Here is a 23,936-nt window from a genome sequence, read left to right as displayed (position 1 = left end):
ATGATGGCATTACTTTAAGCAAGGTACAACATAAGGAGGGGACAGACAAACTTCCTTGCCAAACACCTTAACTTAGATCTAAAGCTGAAAGAAAATTTCTTTCATAACTCAGAAGAATGAAGTAGACAAAAGTTACTTTTACCTCATCGGAGCTGAACAACAGCAGGGGCAGAAGTACCAGCAGTTGATTAAAGGCATTGTCCTGACCACCGATACCACCCTGGCAAAGCAAGGGCTGCCTTATGGAACCAGGTCAGAGGACACTGATTTCTCTATTCAACTCTGAGGCACCACTTTGTAAATGACACAATCATTTTGGGGTACAAGAGGTGCTTTAAATGTGGTAACATTATATCATTTCAGCTATAATGATCATAATTACTTATTTCTTTTAATCACAACCCACTTAACCACTTTAGTACAGAGGACTAGTTCAAGGAGTTTAATTTTCATTCAACATCTAATCTTTGTGTTTACTGAAACCCTTCATGGGCTTTGTTTACTGTCTGCTTGCTGGCCTGGACATTTGATCTTGCAAGACTAGATCAGACAGGGTCAGATAAAATACTGATTACTAGAATAAACCAGGCTTGGGGAAGTAACACTGATTTTAAAAATCCTGATTTCTCCCAGCTTTTTAATATTGTGCAAAATAAGCTCAAATAAACAAATAAAATTAAGACAACTAGCAATCAGGGGGTTCTTGAGCAATAATTGAGAAAAAGAAAGTGATGGGAATAATTTTGCTTTTGAGCCAAAACTATGGGGTTTAGCTAGGTCCATTCTTTCTAGTGGTATTATTTTATGACACAAATAATTTCATAATATCCACTAGTATTTATGTGAACCTTCAATGACCCCTTAATTCTTGGAACATATTAAATACTTCTGGTTGACCTGACCAAGACAGCAGCTCATTTTGCCAGATGAAAAACACTTTAGATATAAAATTATTTTCTTTTAACTTATTAATTTTTAATTAAGAGATATTTAAAATATATGAGCCCTTTTTGTTAAGGCACTATCGTATTCTTACAAAATCCCCTGCAAAAGTAGGTTGCCATAAGAGTATAATTCCCCTACTTATGGCAAAAGAAGGTTGCCATGAGAGTATAATTCCTATTAGTATGGCATACATAATTCTCCTTACTTTCATAAAAATGGTGGGGAAAGTTGTTGTCGAAAAATAATTAATGCAAAAGAAGAATTATGTTTAAAAATAAGTGCTTTATTAAAATGTACAAACCTTATAAAAAATGGGCAAAGCAAATCCTACATAATCACAAAAATTCTTAAAAATAATGTTGTAATAGCATGAACATTTTTAAGTCCTGGTGGATTATTTTTGTATCTAAGACTAAAACTGCTACACATTAAACAGGTGTTAATATTGTTGGGGTTTTTTTCACTTTTACACAAAATGTACTTTTTTTTCTTATACTTTGGAGCTTGTGAGCTCCACATCACAAAATGTAGGCCAGAAGAAATTATAGTATGAGATGAACAGCGATAAAAAAACCATGCTGTCTGAGCAACCCACTACTTTATCCACTCACTTCATTTTCTTCAATATCAAAAATTCATGGGATGCAGGTTCATGGTTCTAGACCTTAAAACCAGAGTACACAAATTCTGTCTCCCCATCTACCCCGAATTAACACTAATGTTAATTCAAATATGTCTGTGTCAACCGTGATTGTCTTTGAAATTAAAGAAAAAAGATAAACAGAATGTGCTTTGCTGTGATCTGGGGAAAATAAAGTTAACATGCTAAGCCAAACCAACCTAGGACTTTTTAAAGAAAAGTGTAAATAGTTTAGCTTTAAGAACAACAAATTCAAAAAATGCACATTAAAATGTTTACTTCAAAATTTAGACAATTCCATTTGTATATAGTTTTTACATCTGTTTTTAATGATATCAAATTATTGATTGTTCATTTTTCTCATATTTATTTAAGCATTAACTATAGAATTTGCAATATGATCTTTTTTTTTTAATCCTCCCAGTAGACTTTTATTTTTGCCAGGTTTTAGTCATATTTACTTTGATCTTTCAGAGTATATAATTATTTTACTGTTTATTTATTTCTATGAGAAGAGAAAAAAATTTTGACCTAGGAGATCTATATGTGGCAATTTGTAACAGAATCACATAGCTTATGTTTAGGAAATCATGGTTTTGATTAAGAAGCAACCATTTAGTTCCCACTGTTTTATTAAAACAGACATTAGCAGATAATAGGAAACATATTTAACAATGTAGCCTGCATTTAGTTTGGAACATCAGTAAGTTAGTCAGAGATTTTCTTCTCCACTGACTGTCGGCCATGGTACATGTAAACAGGTAGCTCTGGGCTGAAAGGGAGGTGGGAGGGGTTGAGGGAGGAAAACCAGGAGGAGGGACATGGACCCCTGGGCTCTCAGAAAAAGCCCTAAGGGTGAATTCTGGTTTTGCTACTACTAATTTCCTTCTTTTTCTTTCTTTTCTTTTTTTCAGTTTGAAATGTATGGACACAAACAAATCTTACACACAGAATCATTACTTTCTCATGAGAAATGGATTCTACTAGATAGAAGCTCCCACAGCAGCACCTATTCATAGCACACAGCTTCTATCGAAGAAACATGCCCGTGTGGGTCCAACACTTCCTTTTCTCTAGGGGTCGAAAGTTAATAAAACACTCTTCTCTGGGTGTTTATTTTCTGTACACCATTATACCTGTCATGAATTCTTTGTTTTTCCTCCCACTCCCCTGGCTGATGAATCAACACCACTTGAACTGTTTTACGGCAGCTTGTGTTTACTTCACACATACCTTAACCTTCCCTTTTCTCTTCCCACCGACACACACACATGCACACACACACTTTTCAGCAGGAATGACTAGCTCCCTCTCTTTGAATAGCATGTGTACACAGTGTCTGGCAGCCTCTTCAGGTGTGTGGATCCTTGACCTCCTGATGAAATCAAGGTCTTAGTCTGCTTTTATGGCACTTGAAGATTTAACTGTGCATTTACTATCCTGAGGAAAAAAAACAAGTTGAAGAATTGGATTTCTAAGAAAGAAAGGAGAAAAGTGGAAGCCATAAGTGTTAATATGTGTGTGAACGTGCACACACACGCATTCTGTAGTGGCAATTCAGAAAACACTAGAGTGAAGGGTTTCCAGTCTTTCTAAATCTGGAATTATACTCCAGACTATTAAAAGAGGACACTCTCTTCCTTTCTCTTAAACAGCAAGTGAATGGGATTTAACAAATGACCTTGAAGCTGTGTGATTCTTTTGATTTTTAGCCAAAGAGGGTATGTTCAAGCATGTTAACAATCTTATTTTAAAAGAAAAACTTGGAGATAACACTTAGAGAAAAGAAATCCTTCTGAACTACACAATCATGTCTTATAATGTGAAGGCGATAAACATTGTGTCCTCTACAAGAGTTAATATTAATAACAGTCTCAAGTGCCCAGACCAGAATCTAAAGGGTCCTAAGAATTTTAGAATGTTGTAAAGAAATAGATCTTAACTCAATTTTTAGTAAATTTAATTTCTCCTGGGTAGTTCAACATCATGACTCTCCTTATAAATTGTGTATTTAGCATAAAATGCTCTCACTCCTTTGTAATCAGAAGTATGCCACCAGTGCATGTGAAGCTCATTTCCTCAAAAGGTAACCTTGTAAACAAGCTCCCAAATCCTCAACAACCAACAAGCATTACTTCCACACTCTGTCTCCCGAGAGGAAACCTGCAGGTAGTAAAACAAATAAATCCATCCTTTACTTTTACCTACCCCCCATAAATGTCATTTGGCCCTCAGATGGGGGCAGTGAATTGACGGAAGGCTGTGAGAACCTATAATAAAACATGATGGATGATGCCACAATCATGCAAAATTTGAACTGGAAGACCCTCAAACATCAAGCTATTATGTTATCCCAAATTCCCCAAATCACCTTGGGGGCTGGTTGTATTTGAATCAAACAGCATTTGAACTGGGGTGAGAGCAACATAATTTTTCCAAACTGACATATTTGCAAAAGCAAGATGTCACAAATATATTTAAAGGGATGGATGGTTTAAAAATAGCATGGCATTTATTATATAAGGGAACTGTATATTCAGGACCAGACACGATTCCGTATATAGGGTCAGGCAAAAGTAATGCCTGCTTGAGTGTGGTTGGTAGAGTAATAATGTGGGTGTGATAATTTATAAGTTTAATTTGAATGTTTCACCTAAAATGTCACATGGTGTGCTTGAATGTGATATTGTTACGTTACATGCTTAGGATTTCGTAATAAAAGGTTTGTAATAAAAAAGGGGGTGTTATTGGTGCTGGGTCCTGTATAAGACATTACTACCAGCACGACTACTACCATTAATTATTGTTATAGTATGATAGCTATTAGTTAAGAGATTGCTTTGTGCTGTTATTCATTTATTTAGTCTTCACAGATAGCCAGCGACTTCGATGCTTCTATTTTTTCACTTTTCAGATGAGGAGACTGAGTCTTGGTGCAGTGAAATAACGTGTTCCAGCTCACACAGCTAGCAAATGGAAGACCAAGGCTTGAGCACACGTCTGCCTGAGCGCAGGGGCTCTTGGCTTCAACCACCGCTCTAGAATCGTCTCCAAACAAACACAACATCAGAGCTCCATTCCTGACCAAAGGTCCCCTGGTACCACAGCAGTGCTTCTGGTGCATAATTTATACTTAGGTGTTGATTTAACCTAGAATGACTGCTTTTAAATTTCCATTAATATATTTGTAGAAATAATTTATTGATTAGATTTTTAAATAAACATGCCTATGTGAAATAAACCATTTCAAAATATTTTGAAAGATCTTGACCTTCACAAGGATGTCCTGTGAAAACATAAACTTCATATAGTATGCTAAGAATTTCACTTTTAGTTCTAATACAATCTTAGTTTTAAGGAAGCCAATTTGGATCTCAATGGAAATATTAAGAATCTTATCTGTATAAAAATTATATAAAATTTTATTTAAAAATTATACCTAAAGTTAGCATAAATTCCAGAGCATCAGCAATTCATTGGCCTAAGAAATCAAAAACAGGCTTTCAAAATAAAAAGTTTACCTTTAATCTTCTTGTACTTCTTATACCATCGCCCAAACTCCTGGCACTTGGTTGCTGACACGTTGGCATAATATGTGCTATTTACAATGGATGAAATCATACTCTGTAAACAAAAAAAAGTTATTTTTCATAAATATGAGTACTCCTTTTTAGGGACCAGAAAGGACACACAATAGCCCACAGCAATCTCCTTTGTCTTTTAACTTTGAAGGAGTCACCTTCCTGCAAACCAAGTGATTAAATAGGATTGTCTACATTCACTATCCCTTTAATATATACTTATATGATGACTGTGCTTTCTCCAAAACACCAACCCAGGGACAACGTCAAAGATGCAGGAGGCTGGACACACACATTAGACACTCGGGGAAAGAACAGTTGGGGTTTAGGAGCCCGAGCAAAAGGTGAGACTGGGAGCTCCGGCACCCGTCATCCAGATAATGCCTTTCAGATGTGTCTGCTCCTTTCCAACTGCAACGAGCTTAGAGAGCCAAGAATCAGAGAACATCCGTGCTACACACTGCAGAACAACATTTAGGGAAATCAGTTAAATTAATATAATTTATAGAAACGTGTGATTAGCACTTGTGTGAAAATTCACCAAATGAAAAAATTAACAGTGCTATTTTAGAGCAGGAGGAACCAAACATAACACTTGTACTGTGTTTCAACCAGAAATGAATCAAAGCTGAAACTTTCTGAGGGCTTCAGTACCTGATTCCTTCCTGCTCTTCATCTTCCTCTTCCTCCTCAGCTATACCCCTTAAGCTGACTTGTTTGTAATTTGGGGGAAAAGGAAAGAGGAGAGCATCACCTGATTTACAAATGGAAAATTAAAATTATAATCACACACCTTGAATTAAATTTTCTACCAAGATATGTTTGCAGTCAATATGGCGTGCTTGGACCAACATTTGCAGCAGATGTTAACTTAAACCTGAATAACTATGGTAGTCCACGTGCGTGTTTTGTAAATAAATTTTATTGCTGCAAATTCTGTCTGAAAACAAATGGACATAAACAATTCAAGAGATCCAAATGACCTATATTAAGTTGTATATCCTGCCTTGAAATTGCGCCTTTCTTAAAAAAAAAAAAAGTACCCTAGATAGGGAGCAATTGAGCAAAATCTTAGAACTTCGAATGGGATTTCTACAAAATAGCTGAGATTAAAAGGATAACAATAAATCAAGGTAATTGCAAATTATTTACCAGGAGGTTCAAATGCCAGCAAACAGTCCTGCATAGTCCACCCACTTGAAACAATTCCCTCCGTGAGCCCACAGTCTCCCTCGTTTTCAATCAGTATGCAGTACTGGTGGGGAGGGGGCTCCTAATTCAATTCACAGAAACCTCCTCGGCCCTTTGTACATAGCAGATGGCTATCCTCCCCTAGTTAGTGATCTCCAAATGACAATTCTGTTCTCTGAGGGGAGATAATAAGGAGAGCCCTTTTAACCTAAGGATTTGAGCACAGCCTAGGAACGCAGAGAGCATGTATCACCTGACTGTCTCACAGAACTTTGGGAGCCTCACCTGCTGCACTGGAGGATCAGCAGGACCCTGCTCTTCCAGAGGCAGGGTTCTGCTTTGTATATTATTGACAAGGGAGTAAAGAAGTCTCCTGACTGGCCAGACTAGTTCCCTCTCCGGCTGAGCTGTTCTCTCTGTCCTAGTTCTAGTGAGACCCTTGAGGACAGTGACTAGAGCTGTTTCAGTTTTTTTCTCCCTCATGTCTAACACAGTTCTGATGTGGGATATCTGAGTCACTGAAATATAACAGATGAAAAGGGGCAGAGAAGAAATTTTAAAATGCCAAACTGAAATGTCATAATAATGAAAAATTTAACATGAAAGCAGCCTCATAATAGATGCAACAGCCATGCTGGGGTATGTGAATAATGGCAAATGTACTTGTCTTCTCTCTATGTTGATTGTATGAAAGGCATAGGCTATGCAGCCACGGCAGGAGTCAGAGCTAAACCTTCTATTGCAAAGTGATTTAACATCCACAGCAAAAGGTAAGATCAGAAGCTCCCGCATTCGTCATCCAAATAATGCCTTTCAGATGTGTCTGTTCTGTTTCCAACTGCAGACTAGAGACTCTAAAATGCAGTGTGTCTCAAGCGCTGCCTGGAGCTGTACCTCAAGTCTTCATGGCCCTTAAGACCAGGCCACGAACCATATTATTCTGGCCCCAGATAATCCACATTTCCCTCACCCCCTGGTCTTACTACTCAGTTATTGCTCCAGATGCACCTTCATTGACACTGCACAAGGCCACAGTCTATCTGTGTGGCAAGGGAATGAACATCTGAGCTTCTATGGGCTCTGTCACCAGGTCCTATACTAGAGTCACATTCACACTCATTTAAAAAGGGGTTGGCTACACAGAGACTCAGTCAGATTTATTCTTTCCCTCAGATAATTATAAATCAGTTTCTATCTTTACTGATCACAGAACAAAAATAAACAGGGTTAAGCTATGAACTGAGCCAAGGAACTATGAATAGAAAATAAAGAGAGCTTCCCAGATAATCAGACTAGTCACTACAAGATCTCTTCAAATTTGTGGTAAATTTTATTCCTACTAGTTCTCTGCAGGTCTTTACACACAGCTGACACTCAAAGTTTTAGCGATATACGTTTTTATAATTCAACGTGAGAGAGCTTTGAAAACAGAAGAGACACATCTTGGGAATATTTCAGATGAAAGGTCAGGTTATATGTCTTATTATTTTAGTTTCAAACATGAACTTTCCCTAATCCTAAATTAGGCTATTACACTCTCATAGCCTGAGTCTGAATTACTAGGCCTCACTAGAACATTCTGGACACACACTGCAAGGTCATCTTAATGTTAATGCCGATTTATTTTTTAAAAATCAAAACTTAATTCATTATAAACTAAATAAAACTGACAGGGACTAACACAGACCCAGCACCTGCTGACCTTGACTCTACAAGGAATAATGTTCTCCAGAGGCCCTGGGCGCAGAGAAGCTGTACCCACCGCATCCACTCTACAACCACATTTTTTAATACTTTAATGTCACTGAAAATTGGGATGCATCTTACAATCAACAGCATGTTAGATCTGATGAGATACTGTTGCTGCAAAATGGGATGACTAATGATTAAAACCTCTCCCACCTACTACCCTGCCAAAAAAGATCTAATTTCCATTTACTGCTTTTTAAAATATGTGTATAATTTTGTAGTTTATGTTGCTCTTTTATGTTTCCCAATCATTCTAGAGCAACCACACAACTGGACTTTTAGGGTCCCCACACCTTTTTGATAAATGAACAGGAACTTTTTCAATCTAGAATGCAACCAAATCCTGAACTTCCATGTCCATATGAAGCAATGCTGATACGAATAACCCAAAAGATATGTGTACTGTTATTTGTAATACTTAAACAAGGGGACGACGTTTGCTGAGGGTTCCAGGAAAATGACATTGCCTTTACTAAGTTCATCCTGTTCTGCGTGGGGACAGGCAATGAGGAAGAATGGGGAACACACTCGTACAACGAGGAATGAGGGCAGCCTCCTCACGACACTCAGTCACAGCCATAAACACCATGTGGACAGGGATACAGACACGGTTACTTTATGAAAAAAATATTATGTACTAAAATAAATAGGAAGGCTTAACATGTCTTCCCAACTACAGATGGGTTTCAGAGGTTTCAGACTTCTTTGTCATTAGTCATGAGATTTTAAATACGAAGATTGTAGACAGAGGCGTAAAATCCAAGTTTCCTCATTTGCAGTCACTTGCCACTTGTATCTTCAAGTTATTAAAAATAAACAAACAAAACAAACAAACAAAAAAAAAAACAAGGGATCGGAGACATAAAAATATACCAAAATCAGTTACTACAAAGTTAACTAGCTCATTTGAATTTGCTCTAAGCCAAACTGTAAGGGGATATTATAATATTATTAGTACTTATTAGAGCTCAATAGACTAAGTAGCTTATCTAAAACTGAAATTTCTTTTAGGTCCCTCAGACAAATTTTATGCTCATGCATGTTTTTTACTAGCCTGGACAATAGATGTCACCTGTGACTGTAAGTATGCTTCCCATTTTCAAACTGAGGGCCCGAAGCTCAGAACGAAGTGTCTTGTCCAAAGTCAAACCACTACAGAAGCACTACGAGGAGGCACAACTACAGCCATACTCTGTCACAGGCATCTTCAGAAGGAAAGCTAATGAGCGGAAGGAAGGACATCTTCACCATCACCCCTACCTGCTAGCACAAGCTCAACAGTGGGTACTGCCACCAATTCCTAAACAAGGTGACAAAAAAATAAAGCAATGGTATTCGGGCCCCTTCTGTGAGTCAAGCAAGCTTAGAATCAGAACAGAGAAAACTAAGATGTCTGAAGGTCATTTAAAATGTAATAGGAAAAGCAAAATGATAAACATAAATTAAGATTATTTGTACAATATACTTAGAAAGGGCTGAGTGGCTGCTTTTCTTCCCCCAAAAAGAAAGATAAAATAACTAGATATTTTTTACTGCATTCCCGTTGACTTAGTGAGATTTGTGAACGGGAATATTATACTAAGAGTAGTAGCTACCCTGCAGGTACACACTACAGTTGCTACAAAAAAAAGAGAACATTATAAAAACAAAGTGAGTGGTTAGATATTCTATCAGTGAAAAAGTCCTGAGTGAGAAGAGTGTCAGAGTGGGGGAGAACTGGCCATTTTTTCCATGTTAACATACAAGGTAAAGCACCACACAGGCAATGAAAATAACACACATTTTTTTGCTCATTTTTAGCATCTTCACTCTGTTCTGTGATATGCTAAAAACACACACAACATGAGATTATAATGCTACTTCAATTAAGAATGGTAAAGAAATAAAAACTAATAGGGAGAATTACTTTGTCATGAAAAATTCATTTAATGTTATTTAGCAGCCTTCCACTGACCCTTTCTATCCCCATTCCTGAGCCACACAACCAGAATCGAAAACTTTTCCCATTCTAGTAGAAAGAAACCCTTTTCTGAGCTTTGGAGAATAAAAAACTCCATCTGAGAGCTTCCCCCCTAAACAGCCGCTGAACGGCTTGTGGATCTAATGGTGGCACCCTTCTCTGTGAGGCCAGGATGCTGGCGCCGCCCTCTGAGGGCTGTGAGGATTCGGAGGCATGGCTCCTGGAAAAGTGCTAACACAAGTTGCGGGGTCAGCGAACATGGGCTCTCTCCCCTCCCGCAATCATTTCCTGTGGCTGTCACAATCACCCAGCGAGGAATTCTTTTCAAGCTGTCACTCGGAGCCCCCTTCTACGGGAGTTCATATGGTTGGGCCTCGAACTAAAACAACCTTGCATGAAAATAACTCGAAGGAACAGTTGGCAACTGGTTAATAAGAGACAGGGCGCATCCTCACTTCATACACAAATTCAAGATTAAATTAAACAGACAACTGGCAACTGGTTAACACAAGACTGGTCCAGCAGTTATCATCCACTTGTCTGTAGAGGAGACACGAACAATTTGTTTTCTTCCACCAACCCAACTGGCTGCCCGATTTCACTGCCCAACCATTTTGGCATAGTGTGCATTTAAGTTAGTCCTTTAATGATCCCCAAATGGACAAGGCCTGCTTGGGATGACAGAAATAATTATTTTACAGTCTATTTCTTAAAAAAAAAAAAGACTGCTATTTCACTATCATACTAGAAGTCTAGTAACTTCTTCACAGTTCAATAACTCAGTCATTTTGTTCCTCAAATACCATATTTTCCCATGTATGATGAACACTTTTTTGCTCAAACTTTTAAAGGAAAAATTAGGATGTGCATTATACATGAGTAGTATTAATTCCATACCTGTATAAATGTTTTTAATTCTTTTATTTATGCTTATGAGTTACATGTATAACTCTAGGAAGCAATAATGATATCCACATGTTCAAAAATAAGTGCTAAAATTCCTTTATAATACAAAAAAAACAAGTATATAAATAAATAATGAATTTAAAAAATAAAACAAAAATTTTTTCTCCTGAATGTTTGGGCCAAAACCATGGATGTGCACTGTACACGGCGATATACAGTATTTGACAGTAAAACCTCAACTCAGCCCATGGAACAGAGCTTTGAAAACATACCTGCATGCTAAGTAAAATAAGCCAACATAAAAGGGCACAAATATTCTCTGATTGTACTTTTATGAGGTACCAGAGTAAGTAAATTCACAGAGACAGAATAGAGGTTACATGTTGGCTGTGGAGGACAGTGAGGTGGGGGAATTATAACTTAATGGTTATATACTTTCTATTTGTGATGATGAAAAGTGTGGAAACCGATTCACAACACTGTGAATGTAATGAATGACAGTGAATTATAAGCTTAAAAATGGTTTTAAAGATAAACTTCATGTTATGTATATTTTACCACAAAAACAAAATATGTAAAGCATATGCAGAGTCACAGAGAACACGTTGGGGGAGGGCAGAAGGACACTGGAAGGTGCATTCATTTACAAATTATTTGTTCTTTGCAATTTTCAGTTAACAAGATGGTCTTTTTAGTCATTCCATTTGATCATCATAATAACCTATGAGGTCGACAAGACAGGTAGGTACTGTTAGCTCTACTTATTTTAATGGATCAACACCCTGAGGACTGAGGTTATAGCACTGAACTCTTCCTCAGTGAAGAATAAATAAGCCACAGAAAGATGTGTTCATAACGTTTTCAAATTGGAACAGTGAGGTAAGACCATTTAATAAGGGAGACCTGTGCCTAAGCGATGATAAATACGGCTGTATGGGGCTGACCTTGTGGCTGAAGAAAGAAGCTGGAAGTGGTGACTCAGGGGGACATCAGAGGAAAAGGAAGAGGCTGCCAGTGCTCAAACACATTTGAAAGGTGAAATCAAAAATAAATACACGGACACAAAAGCACAACCTATACTTTCCAAGCCTCTGGCCAGATGGAGAATAGCTAAATTGTGGCTTCCCTTCCTTTAAATACGTACACCTCAGGCTATAATCGTTGATCTTCTATGGACTTTTCCTCTTTTGAAGTCTGGGTGCTCTTTTGAACTGCAGACCACTGGGATGCTCAAGAAAGTGAATATGAGCCACTGAATCACTCACTTATGCAACTGCCAAATCTGAGTGAGTAAATATCTAATACGGTTTGGTTTGGGGGCAGTAAGGAAGAGTTATTTAAAAACAGATTAACTTTTACTCATGAGCTGAGTCTATTTTAAATAGCCCAATAACCTACCTTTCTCCTTTGAGGTATATAGTATTGGGTGCTTCGCTCTCTTCTTCCTACATTGAACACTTACTCTCCCATCTTTATTTGCCCCTGTATCTTCAGACCACCGCAAAGTGCCTGACTCTTAATTGGGACTCCAGTAATGCTGGTGGAATACACTGTTGAATTACTGTTTCATCATCTTAGAACAAAAATGCATTCTTTTTCACACTAAGTAGGTTAAACTTCAAAAACTGTATGTACCTCTTCTATTACAACCACCAACAAAATAAGCAAGCTTGTCTTCACACTGAAATGCAATTGAGCTACGCAGTTCAGGTGAATAATCTGGAATGTTTGAGGATAATAACCAGGATTAATGATGGGGTTCACATTACATGCCCATGTTGGCTGAGGACTACCCCAACGAGACAGATGTTCTATAATCACACAGCACACGAGAAGCCCAAATCAAATCTCCCCCAAACCCAAACAACAGACCTGAGCCCATGTTTGACTAAAAGTGAGCTGGGCATAACCTATCAAATTATTGCAATCACTGTTTCTAGTTCAAAACATTTTAGAGCTTCCAAGAACACTAAAATTAATAAAACTTCTCATTTCACAATACTTCCTATAACATTTTTGTATTTAACATGTTAAACACATTAGCGTCGTGGTTCTCAACTGAGAGTGATTTTACTCCCCTCATAGGACATCTGGCAATGTCTGGAGACATTCTGGTTGTCACGACAGGAGGGAGGGGAGATGGTGGCACACGACTGGCATCACACCACTGGGTAGAAGCTAGGGATGCTGCTAGACATCTACAGTATACAGAACAGCCCCCCAGCACAAAGGCTTATCCAGCCCAGGAGGTTAATAGGGCCAAGGTTGAGAACTCCTGCATTAAAGCAAAATATACCTTGTGAGAATGTTAAAGATAAACAAGAGTTGGCTTCTGCTATTGTGGGCAATCTGTTGAGTGATGGGAAGAGGCAGATAACACTGACAACAGGCTGTGATAAGTGCTGTGACAGAGGTGTGTACACAAGGCTACGAAGAGTAGAAGCAGCAGCTACTTCAACCAGCACTTCACCAGCAGTGACTTTCCAGCTAGAATTTGAAAGATGATTTCATCAAGTAGAAGAGAGCTGTGCACGGTGGAGAAACAACATGTACAAGCCAGCAAGTGCCAACCCGAAGGACTCCAGGGCCATCAGCATTTGTGTGCCAGGCCCACCAAAGCCAGAGACTGACACAGTGTATCTCCCTAAAGGGCCAGTTTCACAAACTCAGAAGGAGGTTAATAATTTAACGGGAAAAATGATATTTACAGCATTTTTTAAATATCGAGAACACAGGTATATTGAGCAGAATATAAACCTTACATGAATTTTTAAAATAACACAAGAAGCTGCTTTGTTAAACATGTACTACAAGTTTAGGTAAGCATGGTTAAGTTTTTCCCACCTCCGGAATATTTTGGTGAAGTTTGAACAATGGGAAATGTTCCAAGTAATTAATTCCATGTGTCTGGAGCACAGACTGGGTGCTCTGGTGGGAAATCAGGCTGGACAGTGTCATCTTGGTGGCTCTTGTACACTATGCGATAGCGTCCAAACTTCCCACAGACTGGGTAGGGGGACTGGCCAGAGGATTACAAGTGAGGAAATGGCATCTATTAGTGCTGGAGAAGCAGGTGGCAGGAGAAAAGTTATGACGCATGACAACTTAAAATATTTCAGATGAGAGGTGATGAAGTCTAAATAAGGCAATGGCATAAAGGGGGAAGATTTTGGATGTGGAGACGGTAGAATCCATAGGATCAAACACCAGATTGACAGAGAAGAAACTTTTTAGGTTGGGCAACTAGGTGGGCAAGCAATGAGGACAGAAACTGGGGAAAGTTTCTTATGGTAGATGTAAAGATGATCTCATCTGAACTTCAAGACAAACCTGTAAATTATGTAAAATATGTAGACGCAACCATGTTGGGTTTACAGATGAGTTTAATGAAGCTCTGAGAGTGGAGGCTTTGGCCAGGATCACCCCTCTGACATAGAATGACTGACCTCAGAGCACAGGGCTCTCAGCATCTGACGGGGTTCTTCCTCTCACACCCTCTCTCTAGTCACATTTTATAATTAAAATCAAACCTGATGATCATGATAGATCACTTTGGACCCAACTTCCATAGGCCTTCAAAGCCTTGGATAAAATTCTGAATTGGTGATGATAAGTTAGGAGCTTGCCCACTTTCCATTTTGACTTCCATGTAAATCCAAGAGACAATTAATTGTGACTAATTGTGAAATTCAGGACACGTAATTGAAGTTTTTTTCTTAAATTGTTCTTTATCCAGTTCCTGGATATGACCAGAATGATTGAGAGTACTCATTTTTTATAACTTTACGAGCAATCACATTGGAATAAATCAAAATTCTAGCAACAAGCCTTAGCACTTAGCACTTACATGCATGCATACCTGCAGGTAGATACTGAAATGGCCTGGTGAAAACTACGAGCACAAGACCAAGCACATAACCTGTCTGTGATCAGTTCACTAAAAATGGAGTATCGCTTTTTCTCCCAATGCATTTTACCTGGGGAACTCACTATGAAATCTCTACAAAGGTGTATGATGGAATGATCATCTCTCTCTCTCTCTCTCCCTAGACCCAGAGAAAGCTCAATAAATACATATAAATAAATAAAGATGGGTTTGGAGTGGCTGACTCATTCCACTGACCAAGTAATACAATGACCTGAAACTTTAGCTTGGGCTTGTGAGACCTGGTTTGGGGTCTCCCTCTGCCTGTCACTTAACCAGCTGAGTAAGCTCAGGCAGGTAAAGTGCTTTTCCCTGGATTTCTTGATCTATAAAATGGAGACATTGATACCCACCTCCTATAATATAAGTGAAAGGTTAAAGACTGTAAAATGTTTTAATATACTACTATTACATCAAAGCTTTCAGTAACTGATACCTTCCTGTGTTACAATAAAAAACACCATAATCTCCTTATTTTTTCAACCTAAAATGTAGTGCGACTCTATAAATAAAATACAGCTGTCTAAGCAGGCGTGCCCTTCCTACCACATAGCCCACCAGTGGCTTTCTGCATTTCCCAGAACCCCTCCTGGAGATACTGACCTGGGAGAGAGGGCATTCTTTGGCTAATGTGCTCTGGTTCATCTCTTTGAGCAGTTCCTTTAAGGCATTTCGGACTGTGGCGTGGTTCCACTGCTCTGCAGGCAAGTCTTCCAACTTCGAACAACTGGAAAACAGAACAAGAATGAACAACACGCAAACCTTCATTAAGGGCCCTGACTGCAGAAGGGTATGGGAGCAGCGGTCACTCCTGGGTACTAGGTCGGCATTAGAAGAACTGCTAAAGAACAGGAGCTGACGTGCATCCCAAAGGAGGGAAGGGGAGCAAAAAACTGCTTCCCTGGGACCTTGATAGAGCTCACCGGTCACTTTAAGTGGGTTATCTCACTAGTCTGAGAAAAACAGTGACGTTGGATATGAAGAAATGCTAATTTTTTTAAATAAGACTTCTCTGATCTGCTGAAAGAAATGGCATGGGAATGTGATTATTAACTTCCAGAACACAAATTTAATTATTGGACATTCCTGAGGTTAAATGTAAAGAAACATTCCATCAGATTTATAGTGAAAAGGCCCAACCTTCAGTCTCACAGAAAAATTCAGAGATGTTACTTTCCTAACCAGAAAATAACTTTTAAGAGAAGACACCAAAGCATTCCTAGACAAGGGTGAAAATTTTGTGTTCCTATTAAAGTACAAATTCTCCATAAGAGGCAAATTCAAAACCTTTACACTAAAGGACAATGTTTATATCATGTGACCTGCAGGCATTTTACAATACAAGACTCTGCAGAGAACCTCTAGATTCTTTAAAAGAGGCATAATTTGTTCTGGATGCTGTATCTGGAGGGGGAAAAAAAGGCAGAAACAATGCCCAGGAACTCTGCAGGCCATCCAAGAGAGAGGACAAGATGTCCTGTGCCAGCACCTCCTTAGTAAATCTGCTACACGGGCAGAACGCTTATCCCTCACAACACAAACCTGAAACAGCAGAGGTGTTTATTCTTCAAATACTATGTGCTAAGCACTTAACCAGAGGGCCCGTTAAAGTAGGGGCTGTGGAAAGTTCCCCTTTACGGGCTGCAGATTTTTAATGATTTATCAAGCTTCCCCTAGGTTACCACTTCACTGCTTCTGAAAACAAAACATAAAACAGTTGGAATGTGGACTGTAAAGGTGCCTGGTGAAGTGCCCTCCGTCCCCTCCCTCTCTCCCTCTTTTCGTTTCACCCAGTGTCTAGAACTCAGCGAAGACAGGACGCGCTGATCTCTGCAGTGACTCTGTGATCGACGGAGCCGCTCTGAGAGTAAGGAAGGGCAGATGTTCAGAGACACCCACCTCTGTAATTGGATTTTCAGCGTCACAACGTGATAGACATCTTGCAGCATGTCGGCCACCGTCGCATCGGGTGCATCTGTCACATAACTGAGGGGGAGAGGGTTCCACCTCCCCAGCTTGATTATTCCTGCACAGGGAAGAAAAACATAATAAACACATATCTGCTATTTATTAAACCTTCCCGTTGTTTGTTCAATGTTAAGAAGGTCATTCAATAGTCAACATTCAAGGCCCACTCAGAGAAACTTTACAACCTGGTGCAATAACCTATGTCTTTCTGGCTGACAATTGAGTGAGTCGACTATACAGGAAGATGAGAAGAAAGGGAAGGGGTTCAATCGCGGACAATCAGTTATTTTATGTTTTGCTGTTTCTTAAATTACTTAGAAAAGCATAAGGATACTTCCTTCCCCCAAAGTCTTGTTTCACACTCTAACTTAAGACTGATGCTAAATATACCAGACTGCTGATTTCATAGACAAAAAAAAAAAAAGCAAGCCTTAAGTAAATATAAGATTGGGTTTTGAATTGTACGAGACAATTCCTGTGTGTGGGCTCAGCACACACACAGTCGCGTCCCGCCGGTGGTGCGGTCCCCAGTGTGAACGGCCTTGGGAACTGAGGAAGCCGTTCAGCGTTCACTCCCAGGTTCACATTTCACCGGACAGAGGGGTTGTTTTCCGATAACACAAGGACTGACCACAGACCAGAAATAACAAAGATGCCTTCGACTTCCTTTTTTTTTAATTCCTCAGCTCTTTTCAGAGTGACAATGGTACCCTCCCTGTGGGGTTCCTGTGGCATATGGTAAACACATGACAATGGAGAAAGAATAAAAATCCTGGTCCAATGTAGGCTACAAAGAGCAGTGACCTCAGCAACACCCTTGTCACAGGAAGACTCATGAATGAGACAGCTCCTGCAACATGTTGTGAAAATGCTGACTTAGGCTTAAGGTGGACCCATCTGATCTGGGCATACATAACTTTGATGAAGAAAAAGTAAAGAGAAATGCATTTCACAAACAATACAGAGTAACAAAAGTTTTATTTGTAGGCTATGAAAAATCAAATGGTCCCCACCAGGATGTCAGAAATTCACACACACACACACACAGCATGTGTTAGTGACAGAAGAAAAAAATAACAGCATTTTTATTTTGATTTTGATAACACAGGTAAGTACAACTGCACTGTTCTTTCAAAAAATATTTTTTTATCATCAAAAAGAAAAGGCACCCATATATCCAAGTGAACTTTTAAAAGCTTCACAAAATGATACTTTATAGCTTTGGAGTGAAATTCCAATAATAGGAAATGAACTCTCCGGTCAGGCCATGTCCTGTCCAAGATGAAATAAATGAATGCGCAATGCCTGACATAATGCTTGAAAACAGGGAATAAACAGAACAAAAATATTAAAATGATGCACTGTTTCAGTATTAAGATTTAACAATCTGGTGCTGAATATGCTGCAGTATAAATAGTGCCTGGACTCAGATCCAATAAAGTAACACAGCTCTCATTCATAGTACCGTATGTCTCCAGTTCTGGCTCCTGAAGTCATACTTCACTTGCCAAGAAAAGCTGTTTTCTTGTGGGGATAGTTTTCCTAACATTCACTCTCATGACAATGAAAAGTGCGCAGCACGCAGAATGTAGTCGTCATGAAATGAACAACCCGGCCCGCTGGACAGCCACCCATGGGCCAGGCGGTGTCTGCTTATTGCTTCTTTTACTTCTTCTGATACTTGAAAATACTAAAAAGATACCATGTAACATGTCTAACATATATCCTTGTTAAAAATCATTCCACAATTTTAAATTCCTCTAAAAATCATTATCATAATGAGTATATTATGAACCCATAAATTGAATATAACTTGACCACGTTCTAAAGACATGATATTTCACTATTAGAGATTAGAAGGGAATAAAAATGAAATTGACAACTGTACACTACTAAAGGCAGGCAAGTTGCAGAAGCTGACTTCATGGGTCATTTTGGTTACTAAGAATACAAAGATAATATGAAGCAAATAAATCCCGCAAACTTCAATCCTTTGCACAACCCTATAACAGACCTTCCTATGCTGTTGTGTATGCCATTATTCACTCCTTTTCACTGCTGAGTAGTGTTCCACTGTGAGAATATACCACAATGTGGCCAGAAACAACAGAATACTGCTGTATGATTTTACTTATATAAAATGCAAAAACAGGCAAGATTAATCCATGGAGCTAGAACTCAGAAAGGTGTTGTCTCTGGACAGCAGGGACAAGTGACTAGAAATGGACATAAGGGAATTTTCTTGTTTGGGTTGGTGGCTGCAATGGTATAAAAATTGTCAAATTTCAGAAAACCAAACCATGTGCATACATTTTATTGGATGTGAATTGTACCCCCCCCCCCCACAAAAAAAGAAAACGTGAAGGGGGAGAATCTCTTTACAGGAAATGACAGACAATCACTCTACTAGAAATAGCAACTTCCATTTAGGTAACTCTCTCCCCACAGTGATGAGCCAGAAGGAGACTTGTTTGGGCTGGAATTAGACACACACAGGTGTCTTCACAACACTTAATACCTCTACTGAAAGCAGCTGCTACAGGTTGGTTTCTACCTCTTGGAAGAGAGCTGTTGACGGATGCTATTTTCAGGCAATGGGAAATGGCACCTGTTTTTCCTTTTTTGCACCCTATTAATTAACCTGCACAGTCGTAGAAGTCATGTTCTTTGCTCAACTATGTGCCAGGGCCTACAGGTGCAAGATCTGCTAGGACCGCTATGTCTAGAAGGCTGCTCTCCTCCAGCCAAGGCAGGGACTGGAAATAACTCTCTGTAATAAGAATTTCCTCCAGATAGGGTCTCTAAGCAATGTGTTAACCCTCTGAAAATACATTCCTTGGATACGGTACTCCTTCTCTGATACAAAATAGACAAAAATATGACGTGGGCTAGGAGTCAAGGGTTAACTGAGGAAATCCAATTGGAAAGCAGTGTACCATAGTGAGTAAGAACACAAGCTTCCAAGTCACACTGCCTCTATTCACATCTTGGCTCCCCCACCTACTAACTATGTAGACTTAGCAAGTTCCTTAATTTCTCCACACCTCAATCCTCTCATCTGTAAAATGGAACAATAAAAATACTGACCACATGGGAACAAGGTGCAAATTAACTGTAAAGCCTTTTTTAGTACAGAACCTGGGTATAATTAACATCAACAACAATTTACAGTCATTATTTAGATGTTTTTAATAATTCCTAAAAAAAAGTTATAGTCCATTTATTTCAAAACATATTGAATCAAGGATTTTTTATGATTTAGTTACCTGTCCATCTTTACTTCAGTCACGTGCCTGTAAAAGGCCCTCACTGTTATAAACCACAGAGGGCCGCTGTGCATCAGTTATGCCCCTCCTTCCAGTCCCCCAGCCCTCTCCATTTCTTCCATCTGCACTCTGGGGGGCCTCCTTTCCTTCTCCCAGTGAGCAGATTTAGAGCTCCCCTACTTTAACGATAACACTACCACAATCTCTTTCCCCTTAGTCTCTCATGTTTTGCGCCACCAAATATACACCATGAGACCTCTCCTTGATATCTAGTTTCAACACTTCCATGAGGAAACGGACGTTCAGAAGGGTGAGGTCTACTTGAAGGATCAGAGCCCAGATTCCTTTCAATTACCACGCTCTTTCTCAGTCCACGCTGGTTCACGTGTGAGGCACACCAGAAGAACAGACTGGGAAAGAGGTGGCTCCACGTCTGGAAGGCCTTGAATGCCCGACTCAGTAGCACACAGTATGGGTCAGAGGTCAGGAGCACAGCCTGGAGTCAGAGGTGAGTTTAGATCCCACCTCATCTCCTTTCAGCTGTGACACTCTGAACAGGTCATTTAGTCTCAATGAGTCTCAGTTTCCCACATCTGTAAAATGGGAATAGTAGCAATATCTATCCTTTAGGGTTATCATAAGGCTTTAAAACAGAATTAGAATTCTGGAGCACACACAACGAGTGCTCCATAAATGTCAGATGGAAATAGACCCTTGAAAGCTTTTGAATGTAGATATAATGTAAGGACATGAGCCTATACTGGAATACAGGTGGATTAAAAGAGGGAAGCATTTTGAGGCAAGAAAAAAGAGCTGTAGTAACACAGATAAGTGTGTCTGATTACAACCATAACAGCCTCTTCCCTGCTCCCTCTAAAGAGGGACACCAACCCCACTGGACGCTCCAGTGCAGTGAAGGAGGACAGAGAAGAACCGCAGGCTCCGTGCCCACTGCAGATACCTGACTCATGACACTGGGAAACTCTCAATAAAAATGGCACAACTATAAATACACAAATATTACTTCCAGTGCTCACACTCTATCAATAGGTTTTGCAACCTCAATCTGGAAAATGGGAAACATGAATAATGATTAAATTAGATGGTACCACACTCACACAGACGCACACATACACATACACCCCCGCCCAAGCCCGACCAGGCACATAGCAAATGCTCAGTCAATATCAATTCCCATTTCTCCTCTGAATACATATCACATTTTCATTCTGTGTGGAGTATCGATTCCCCAATATTCACTTCTAAAAATCATATGCATTCTTCTAATTCTGCCTCAAGAACAATTCTAAGCCTGATCAACCCAGCCAAAGCCAATCTATTCTCTACACAGCTGCACAATAAAGTTTTTGGTTGGTTTGTGTGTCTTATAAGGGACTTACTTTATCACAATATCCTTTATGTTACTTTACAGTTTGCATAGTGTGTTTTTTTTTCAATCCATTAACTCTTTGCCATGAGAACAGCAACAGGTCAGCATTCTAAGTGGAAGTGAGCTGAAGATCAGAGAAGAGTCACTTCTTAAGGACACTAGTGGGGTGTAATGAGGACTAGACCCTGGGCTTCATCTGACAAGTTTTCTGACTCTGGGACCAATAATCACTTTTCTATTCAGCCTCGTTCACATGCCAACGCCCAAACACACAATGGGCCCTTGGAAGGCTGGGCCACGGCTCGTCTACGGTCACATATCAGTGCTGCCATTTAATGTTTCCCAAAGGGACACAGGAGACCAATGAGCAAAGAGGTGACAGGCCCAGAAAAGCCACCCATACTTGGAAGTTCTCTGGAAAAAAAATGTCTCCCACAATAGTGCCATTTCAGAAATAAACATTGTTTCCAAAATGATCTTTCCTATTTCCAAGGAATTTATCATCTGCAAACATTTAGAAAATGCCTGGTGTTGAAGACTATTACAGATGCAGTTTCAAGGTCTTTGAGTCACAAATTATGGGCCTTTATTTGGGGGCTGAAATTCATACAAATGTTAACATGATTGAATTGAGCACAATACAAATAAAATTGCTCATATCCAGACAAATCTGTTCACTAAAATACAGAAAACCAATCCACTCTTTGTGTAATGCCGTTAGACCAAATAACAAAATGCAATTGTAGGTAAATTTCCCATTAGTGACATAAAATTAGGTTGGGAATGAAAGCAATCTTTGTCTAAAATTAAAAAGATGCAATAATGGAAACCAGTTTCTACTCTGTCGGTGCAGTATTCTGTCAAAGTGTTGACATTTCATGAAAAGAAATATCAATAAATTTTTGTGTTCATACGTTTTTGTTAGTTTTATCAGTTTGTAACCTATCTCAGAGAAATCAAATATTCTTCTCAGTAGCATAATTCATATCATTAGTATTATTTACCTCTATATAAAAACAAGAGTGGTAATAATACACATTATAGTCCATCAATATTAGATTTAACTTTTTAAAAGTTGATCACTTCTAAAAAAAAAATTAAACATGGTAATCACACAACACAATCAATGGAACATCAGAAGGGTTTGCATTAAGCAGTAATCATTTTTATTCATTCAACAAATTTTTCTTTGTGTCTCCAGCATAAGTCACAAAGATGCACAGGTAACCCAATGCATACCATCCCTGTAATTATGGAGCTCACAACCGCGTCAAGAAGCTTGTTATTGCTAAACATGTGGCTGAGTGAAACCACTCTTGAAATAAACCAAATGAGTTTTTATCTCCTGTACTTCAAATGTGAGAGACATTCACTTCATGAAGGCCTGCAACAGATACCTTGTGAAGCTCACAAAAGTAATCCCCACTGTCTGCAGTGGCATATACATAGATGGGTATATTGCAGAACAGAACCCGCCAACCTATCGGTGAGACAGATATAGGAACCCACCAAGATATCAGCAGTATTCTTATAGTGCAATTCAGTGAATAATTTTCTCTTATCCCAGGTATATTTTAATATTAATTTTCAAAGTGAAGTGAAAACAGCCTGGGGTAGGGGGGTGGGAATGAGGCATTAGCTTTAATATCCAAAGTTTAGGGTTTATAGCTCATAACTCCTTGGAAAAGATCTCAGCAAAAGAGTATCAATAAAAAAAAATAAAAAACAGCCTCAGAGTAACTAAGCCTTGGGGCTTCTGGTTCGTAGTATTACTTCCACAAGACACCAACTGCTGATGAGGCCCCCTGTAAAAATAGCAGGACTCCTGACAGCGATTGCATCTGTTTACTCTCCTCAGAGTAGCCATGTCCCTATGCTCCAGCATAAAATATTCTGTTGTTCGGCTATGCCTTGTTAAAGAAATTAAGAACTGTCTGTCCTATACAATAACAATATAGAGTTATTTATCCATAGATCAGTTCATGGGAAATCACTACCCAGCAGCATATAATAACTCAGCCCGTCTCTAACCTATGGCTGACTGCCGTATACCATCAAACTGTAGCAGCATAAAGGCATAAATTGTAGTTATTATTGTTAAACCTGTGGAGGGAAAGACTTTTCAATGAGAAAAGAAAGAAAAGGGCAAAAGTGATTTTTGAAGTGTAGATATTTCCTGTTTCATGCACACCTCAGCAGCACCCCAACACAACTGCCCATGACTCTTCTGCTCCTTCTGCTTCGATTCTGGAGGCGGTCTGCATTCCCAGTGTCTTACATGGGGTGAGAGTAAATGGAAAGTTAAGCAGCATTCTTCTGGCATTTTACATTATTCAAATGTCATTATCACTTACACAAATTAATGAAACCTCACAACATACTTGTCTGGAAACCTACAATACACTTAATCTTGTC

The 23,936-nt window shown here is 39.1% G+C and overlaps 1 protein-coding gene across 1 annotated transcript in view; it reads right to left on the bottom strand.

Moving 5' to 3' along the window:
- SATB2 (SATB homeobox 2) overlaps window positions 1-23,936 on the bottom strand; it is a 177,819-nt gene that overhangs the window by 90,508 nt on the left and 63,375 nt on the right. The window contains exons 4-6 of the mRNA XM_028509335.2: window positions 16,797-16,923; window positions 15,501-15,624; window positions 5,107-5,209 (exon numbers count right to left, since the gene is read on the bottom strand). Of these exons, the coding sequence (XP_028365136.1) occupies window positions 5,107-5,209; window positions 15,501-15,624; window positions 16,797-16,923 (354 nt within the window). The remainder of the gene's footprint in view (window positions 1-5,106; window positions 5,210-15,500; window positions 15,625-16,796; window positions 16,924-23,936) is intronic.

The sequence above is a fragment of the Phyllostomus discolor genome, chromosome 4 (assembly GCF_004126475.2).
Source record: "Phyllostomus discolor isolate MPI-MPIP mPhyDis1 chromosome 4, mPhyDis1.pri.v3, whole genome shotgun sequence".
NCBI lineage: Eukaryota > Metazoa > Chordata > Mammalia > Chiroptera > Phyllostomidae > Phyllostomus > Phyllostomus discolor.
Note: the sequence above shows the minus strand (reverse complement) of the source record. Positions and strands in the feature narration are given on the sequence as shown.